The sequence below is a fragment of the Anneissia japonica genome, unplaced genomic scaffold, assembly GCF_011630105.1.
Source record: "Anneissia japonica isolate Jap-2015-1 unplaced genomic scaffold, ASM1163010v1 scaffold288284_len1145801_cov181, whole genome shotgun sequence".
In the NCBI taxonomy this organism is placed as follows: Eukaryota; Metazoa; Echinodermata; class Crinoidea; order Comatulida; family Comatulidae; genus Anneissia; species Anneissia japonica.
Window position 1 is genome coordinate 741,217 of NW_022712730.1, and position 8,767 is coordinate 749,983.

Below are 8,767 nucleotides of genomic sequence, written 5' to 3' on the forward strand. Positions count from 1 at the left end.
AAACTTCTAGCCAAATGAAGAGTCGAGACTTTGAATAATAATAGGCCTGAATAGAAATCACTTTTTTAAAGCAGTTGTAGGTGCCACAGAACGCAAAACTTTTACGTTTTTTGCAGAAAATTGGCAAAAGTTTTAATTTCAGAATCGACTGATTACTGTGTTTTGTTTTTTCCTCAACTTTTATGAGGCCCTGGGTCAACTCGACCCTCCTTGAATCCACCACGGGGATCAGCCCCACCATGGTTGGGCTGAGGTAAGAAAATCTATAATTGTTATGAAGTTATAGTAGTTGTATGCATCATCATTGTTATGTTCACGTAACAGTTAGGAAAGGTGTGATGTCTTGTACAGTGATATTAAAGGAAATATGGTTTTAGGAGTTGTTGTAGGGGTTGTTGTGTACGTAATTATGAAGATATATATGTAGCGGTTTATGATTTAAGTAGACAGTTTGGTGAGTGAATTTCATTGTGAAGAAATATATTTTTCCAAAGGCGCATTATAATTACGTATATCATTTGTCTTTGTACTTAAACATGCAGCTTTGTTTGAGAAAGGCTAAATGACTTCTTGCCTGACGTCAGATCTTGATGTATGTATATGTATATATGTATATACGGTATATGTATATGTATGTATATATATATATATATATATATATATATATATATATATACGTACAGTCCATTTGCTGCTAAAACAATCCCTGATGTGTGGGTTTGTCAGTGTTATATAAATCCGACAAATAAATAACACACTAAGAAATAGATATCCATCATCTAAATAAACATTTTATTAGCATCATCATGACATTTCCTCATGTTCATTCAGTAACCTTTAAGAATGCTTAATTAGGTCCATGTTTTGGTTTTTCTTTTTTTTTTTTTTTTTTTTTTTTAGCAATTTTTGGTATTTCTGTATTCCATGTTAAAATTACCAAAACTCTTTATTTTTATGATTTTCAAATTCCAGTTTTAAATTGATTTTTATGTAATTTCCCTTTCAATTGTTCGCTCTATTTGAAATCTTTTGCGTTTTATTATAGGACTGTGTGTCTTGAAATATTAAATTTATTTAATCACGTTACTTTTTTTCAGGAATAATTTCTAATTTACAAAAGGAAAAATTTCATCAAATATGTATTTACACACAGTATATTTAATAGCTATTTTCAATCAAACATATTAAAAGAATTTTACCATTCTGTGTTCTTAAAAATCATAATTTAAATTAATAAAGGAATCAAATTCTATCATTGTGCTTTTCAGATGCATACAGTTTTTTAAAGGTATATTAAAATCAAAAGATCCACCTGTCCTATTCTCTCATTTGCATAGATCTTCAGTGATAGGTTGTTGGACCTTTTCAAGCATCAGTTACTGCAGAAATACAATTTCAAAATATCCAGAGCAGAAACTGCAAGAAAAAGAGTTTAAAAACTCACAACTTTCTTATAATAATCCACTGGCTTGTTGACACTAATCAACGAATTGACAACATTTCACAACCAAATACTGTACGTCACATAGTACACAATATAACAATCAAATATCAAATCTGTGCAAACTTGGACATTTCCACTGTACTTTGTCGCATTTGAATGGGAACTATCGTGCTCAACAGATATCTGTTGAGTACTTTCCGTATTCGGTTGGTTAAATAATGGTAACTTTTTCGTTGAGGTTGTACTTAACATTCGAAATACTTAGTTGAGTTTGAACTTAACATGGCTAACATACTCAACAGATAAATCCCAATTAAATATGCCAAATGTCACATAATACGTAAGTATAACAAATGTCCTGAAACATCAAATTTGTGCATACCGGAAAATATTTTCTAAGGTGCCACAAAACAATTGCGTAAATGTACATACGCATGTTTGTGGGATAACACACACATTCCTGGCTCTATTCTCATTGGTCAGTTCATAAGTTTGATTGACATTCCAGAAAGGTCCGTAACTAAAATTCAAATTGTTTATATAGTTAAGCAATTCAAAGTTTAGGTCATTTCTATTTTAGCAAAATAGATGAATGAGTGAATACGATACAGTTACTGTTCTCCCTGCCAGAAATCCACTGTTTTATGGAACATTTTATTTAAATTTTGCCTGACTTAAAAGCACCATTTAATAACTCAAAATATATCACTCACCCTTGATATAACACCATACGATTTTGCTTTTCATACGATTTTAAACTGCAGTTGTGTATTTACAAACAATTTCACTTACAAAACTAAACAGAATTTCTAATAGTTACATGAATCTTCTATTTTTCAACATTTTAGTCAATAATATACATATAAAATACTGTAAGTGCCTAGTATAATATTGAAGAATCTGATCTACAATTTTTTTTACTTTTTGAAAATCTATGAGGTATAGATTTAATAAATTGTGAACAAATAAAACCATTTTATTTTCCTTAAGTTTGTTTACTTATTTGTTAAGACAGTTGTTCACATAAACAAAGTAAGTACCGGTAGTCGTCTAGCTAGGTCAATAATTACTGTAGTCCCAGCACATGCTACGGTAAACAACCAATGATGATGTAATAGTTAACGCTACTATTGATCATAGCTTTGTATTGCACGAAATTGTTCTTAACCATCGGATCCTAAATATAAACAAAACAGGGCAACCAAAACGAACACAACTTCAAAACAGCTCTTCAGGGAGGAAATCTGTAGATGTTTATCTTTGACCGTTCATTGGCACTGCAAATCTTGAAAACAGCGCCACCAACTTGTCAATAGTAGTCTTAATGAATCCTGGAGTTGATGGACGTCTTCCGAATTCTTCAGCTTTCATACGCAGCTCTCCCATAATTTGTCTGAAATTATAACAATTAATAACAATCATTTTGGAACGGTGACAAATTTTGCTATGTGGTAATTGATAAATCTGTAGAGGGTAATTTGTAATATTATTAATATAATCAAAAACTATAATACAATATATAATATATATATATATATTAAGTAGTTACTTGGAATATCTACCTGGTGTATGGATTCCTGCGTGATGCATAACGATACACCAAGAAATTAAAATGCATGAAAGGTGCTAAAAGACTGCATTTACCACTGAAAGAAAAAAACCGAAAATATTAAGAAATACTCTAAGCATTGTAAATTACTTCTAATATTATTTACAATCATTCACATAAAGTTAATCTGTAAGAAGAAGATCTAGGCTAAAAGAACATTATTTTGTCCCCATCAGAAATCTAACCTGTTGCTCTATATTGCAGTGGCTGATCCAGGAATCTGAAATAGAGGGGGCCCAGGGAGGGAATTTTACAGATGTAGGATCTAGACCACCTCAGCCCCACCATAGTTGGGGCTGAGGCAACAAAATTCATGAATATGGCTGGAAATGGCACTCTTAACCTAAATTTGAATATAATTTTATTTTTTTCTAAATTTTGTTATAATTTTGAAAAATGTAGGAGGTCCTCATGCTGGCTGGGGCTCCCTTGAATCTGCCACAGCAACAAGTTATGTGATTTAAATCCTTTGTTTTGGTATTGCTGTTTAGGTAGATTTAAGGTAGTTTTGGAAATTACCATTTTCAACTTTTGTAAATTTTTTCCGTAAAGAATATGAACTTAAACATGTACTTACTAGAACAACATGAAAAAGAGGAACGGGAACAAGATGATCTCATTGAAGGCAATAATGCGAAGTATTTCTGTTTGCCTAATTACCAGCTTGTTGATCAAATTTCTCAGCACAGGTACAGAGTTGGGGCCAGCTTTCTACAAAAAAAAAAAAAAGAAATGAAAATCTAAATTTATGCCATCAATGCATAGTTTATTTGGTCCACTCCCATAGTAATTCCCGTCTTCTGATTTCTTTTGAGCATCTCTTGCTTCACGACGTAATTTTTCTCAGGTTCACTAACTATAGAATATTTCCTGGCCCATGACGCTTTACAATCACCCCGTCCTTATCATGTTTAGTCCGCATCGCCCCCAAACTGCAAATTTAATAATATGCCACGCCATCCCAAAAACCAGCGTACTATAGCTAAATGTTAACCTGAGAAATTAGCATAAGAATGAGGCAGTATTGTATACTTTAGTACAGAAAACACAGTGGCTATTCGTAGCATAATTTGGAACCCGTAGCATGAAGCATTAATGCTACGCGTAATATCATATAGAAAAATAAATTGCAAAAAAAATATCATTTCCGAGCATCTAGAGGTGCCTATTTTTAAAATTTTCTCACCTCACCTAGGAATGCAATTAGGTAAGGGAGTGTGGCAACGAACATGTTAAATCTGATTTTAGCACAATATGCTATTTTGAATTGTTGTGTATCTAAGTATCAAAATGTTTGTTAAATCCACGGGAGTCATGTTTATATCCACTATTTGAGGCGTAGCATCGGTAGCATAATTTTACTCCAGCCAATGGCATAATTTCGTTTGACACAGTGGCCACACTGACAGAGAAGCTGTAATACTTTTACTCATAACTTTAGCAATAGTAAGTTGGTTCCAGTAAATGACTTGCCATTTTAAAGCTTATAATGTAGAAAATATATGAATATATTAAAAAGTAAATTTTAGTTTTTGGTCAATGATGCTGATTTTGCGATGCTAAGCCTCATAAAATAAATAAAAATACTGTAAATATATTTTGTATGTATCTTGTTTGGCATGATGTTTAGTCGATATGAATATTTTGAAGAATTACGTATACATTACAACACACATACTTACATCAAGCAATTTCCTGGTGTAATTTGCTGAATGTAGAAGGCTGAATAGAAATACAGGAATCAAAGCAACTAGGAATATGTTAAGGATTTAACTAAACAATTCAATTACTGATTTATTTTTTATTGTACATCTGTTTAGCTTATGTGATTATTTTGGCTCAACCTCGGTAAATGAAGTTCAATTTTAAAAATTTAAGAAACTGATCACACATGCTCCCCTCCCCCCTAAACCAGTGGAGTTGAATAGCTTGTTGGTTAAGATGCTTGCTTTCCAATCCCAGGGTCCTGGGATCAATTCCTGTCATGGTAACAAGATTTTTTTCTCACAACCAAAACACCTCCACTCCCTAAGCTTCATAATGACACTTGGTGTATGTATGTTTGGCATATCCCTGGCCTTCGTGCATAAAGCTCAATAAACCACCACCTCCCTAAAGCATTACTACAAATAATAAGGATACTTGTAATGGCTGACCCATTGATGAATATCAGTGAATAAAGTAGATTATGACAGCTGTCCTCTATAAGCAACAGACCTAGGTATTGGCGGGTGAACTGGAAGGGTGGCATACGTTGGTGTAAACGCAGGGCGCTGGTCAGCGCATTACAGATCAGTGCACGTTGGTAGTAACTGTAGCTTTCTTCACGGCTGCCGAAAATAAAAACATTGATGATTAAACTATTAATCAATTACTGATTGGGAGAGAGGGGCTGTAATTATCAGCTCATTAGAGATTAGATGTTTCAATTAATGTATTCGGCATATTCGGTTGGTTTGAAATGGAGGGGGGAGCGGTTTACAGAGTGGAGTTTAATAGATTGGTGCTTAAGATGTTTGCCTTCCAATCTCAGGGCCTCCTAGAGAGACAAAGAATCATTCCACCCAATTGGCAGTATAGACAATATATATTCTATCAATCAATCAATCTTACTTACCTAGAGAATGGCAGGATGTACATAATGCAGAATACAACACATGAAATACGAGATAACCACATTCCACAGTCAACCTTATTTGCAAGAAGGTGGCTCTAAATGTTGACAAATAATGATTACAATATTAATTATGTTTAACTGGAATTGTTGTTCCGTTTTTATCAAATACTGATTATTAAAACTGAAATATCTTTAAAATATACCAATTTCTCAAATATACTGCAAAACCTGTCTAGCATCAAGCTGTTTAGTCTCCTATAGGACCCATATTTGTGTGAGATATGACATCATCATTCCTATGGGTGTGATGTGATTCATCTATTATTTAAATATAAATAAAGGATTAATATACATACACTGACGACTCCCCAACTGCGTTGTTGTTGCTGCTGCTGCTGTTGTTGCCCATTGGAGCCGTTGGTTGTACTCGTTGGAGTTGTATCGTCTGGCACCTCCTCAATAGTTGGCATTTTTGCTATTTATCTTCTAAAATTTACCTCTGTATAAGAAGGATACAGTACTACAGAGAGAAAAAATCAAGAGAACTTGATGTTTTTTTTTGCAGTACAAATTTAATAAAATAATTGATTACAATTTAAACAGATGGGTAATTATAGAATTTCTCTTATTGGGTTAATAAATACGTATCTATTTATTAGTAATAAAGTCCTTAAAAGAGAGTCTAAATCAACCGTTTCTCACGTTAATATAACATGTAAGCTTTCATTATTCTCAGTTTAGAATTAGACCTAACAAAGTCTAGGCTGGTTTGTATTAGTAATACAGTCCTTAAAAGCGAGTCTAAATCCACCGTTTCTCACGTTAATAAATACACATGTAAGCTTTCATTATTCTCAGTTAGACCTAACAAAGTCTAGGCTGTCTAGGCTTAAGCTAGGCGTAGTTAGCTCCTCTTACACTGAGGGCCTGCACTAGCTAGCCTATAGTCTATAGGCCTGAGAAACAACCAGGTACTTTGAATTCCTTATCCTAACTTTTACTGACGCGAATTGAATTTAAAGAAATAAATATAGTTATTGTTTCTAATGGTATTACAAAAACAATACTTTCTTACATAAGTAATTAGAAATCACCAATATAATCTACAATGAAAATTCTGTTGACTTCTTGCTCGTCACGGTGATTACGCCCTCAAGGAAAATTCTAGAATTGTTAAAGTTAGTCTATTATCCAGATGTCTAATACTGTAAATCTATAAATAAATAATATGTACTGAATATTGCCTATATAATGAGAATGATGGATTCATCGGTTTATTTTATTATTTAAATACATTTTTTTCCATTTCATTTGAATAATGCTTAATTAAAATTGGCCTGGGAATCACGATACGAAAAAGAGACCGACTGAGCGATTAAATAGATTGTTGATGACGTAGCTACGATCCACAAAAATTAAACCTTCCATCAAGTATTTTTTACAATAAATGATAATAGATTCGACATAACCCCGCTCTCTCAATTCATGAGTGACAACGAAAATTGAGGAATTGCACCCTCTTGACTTTAACTTCGAAAGAAGACTCACGTCTTCCAACACCTGTAGTTTAATTATAAAGTATATTATTTAATAACTGTTTACATATACTATTTATTTACTAGTACGATTTTTTCTGGTAATTAATCGTTCATTAGCTGATAAATAGTTTTAATACTTGAAAATGTGCCATAAAGATTCCCTTGGAGTGATAGGTCTTCAGTCCCCACCCCAACCCCGTTTTCCTATTTTTGCTACTTCAACTTAGCTAATTGAGGTCATCTCGTGCTGTATTGATTGCGTTGTTCCGTTTTATGTGTGGGGGTTTCATAATCGCAAAATGGATCATATATGGTCCACACGTTTGTACAAGGCATTTGTTACACCAGCGTTAAACCAATTCTTAGTTCGGATTGCATGTTATAGTCGTAATCTAATCCATAAATACGGTAACATCCAATCAGAATTAAGAACCGGGTTTAAGACTGGTGTAAACACAGCCTGCCATACACACTACTGGTCATAATAACTTGAATATGTGTGGCTACTCTTCTTAATCTTGACAAACCTTTTATTCTGATTTACAGGACACCACCCAACATATTGGATAATAGGTTTCCCAACGTGTAATAATATATAATGATTCTATAATTAATTGATGTTAATAATTGTAACGGAATAAATAATGTCTGTAGTTCTATGTTGGTTTAATCACAGTTTATTCAACAGTTCAGGACATTCGAGATAATTTATACTTCATTTTCATTCTTTAAGTAATTAGGTTACTGAGTATCGGTGATATTATAATTTTATTATTTGACCAAATCTTGAAACTTGAGGTTATGATAATAATATAATACTAATAATTATAAAATGTATTTTATTAATATGATAAAATAATGAACAAAATTATATAAAGTGATTTTGTAATACCGTTTGTAAGGAAAGAATATACTGCTGAACATTTTTTCAAACTTAAAATTCAATTTCTTTTAGCAAATTCTTGTTTCCTGTTTGACATTTCAATCGGACTTATAAATTATTGAACTGTTAATGACTGACTTCAAAGGTTTCCCAGACTTACAAATTAATGTAATCCTTTGCATTGTTTAATTTAAATTATTTCCTTTTTTTAGTGGATTTATCCATTGCATTGTTTGATTTTTTTTTTCTTTTTTTGGAATGATGCTTTCCCTCTCCCACTAGGGTTTTTTTCAGCATACGAGTTACAAGAGAATGCCGAGTTGCTAACTCGGCAAAAACTCGTAGGACGATTCGGAAAGCTCGGAGAGGACTCTTACCTACTCGTAGCAGCTCTGAACTCGTGGCGCTAATTTTGAACATGTTCAAAATTATCGCCACGAGTAGATAACTCGTAGTAAACTCGAAGAACTCGTAGGTAGCTCGCAGAGTATTCGGGGTACTCTTACCTAGCTCGTACACTACTCTGGATACTCGTCGGCGGTTTTGTCATCTACGAGTTTGATGCGAGCACCCAAAAACGAGTACGAGTAAGTACGAGCGCACCGAGTTGGCTCGTACCTAACTCATATCTAATTCGGTACAAACTTGTTACGCTCGTAATAATCTCGTAGTTAAC

At 33.2% G+C, this 8,767-nt stretch overlaps 1 protein-coding gene across 1 annotated transcript; it reads right to left on the reverse strand.

Moving 5' to 3' along the window:
- Positions 1–771: 771 nt before the first annotated feature.
- LOC117108149 (transmembrane protein 33-like) lies at positions 772–6,868 on the reverse strand. Its single transcript, XM_033250105.1, has 8 exons — positions 6,746–6,868; positions 6,027–6,190; positions 5,671–5,765; positions 5,196–5,383; positions 4,736–4,803; positions 3,631–3,764; positions 3,007–3,090; positions 772–2,837 (listed from the first exon to the last, which is right to left on the reverse strand). The coding sequence occupies exons 2-8, from the start codon at positions 6,138–6,140 to the stop codon at positions 2,699–2,701; spliced, it is 822 nt and encodes a 273-aa protein (XP_033105996.1). The 5' UTR covers positions 6,141–6,190; positions 6,746–6,868; the 3' UTR covers positions 772–2,698.
- Positions 6,869–8,767: the final 1,899 nt, after the last annotated feature.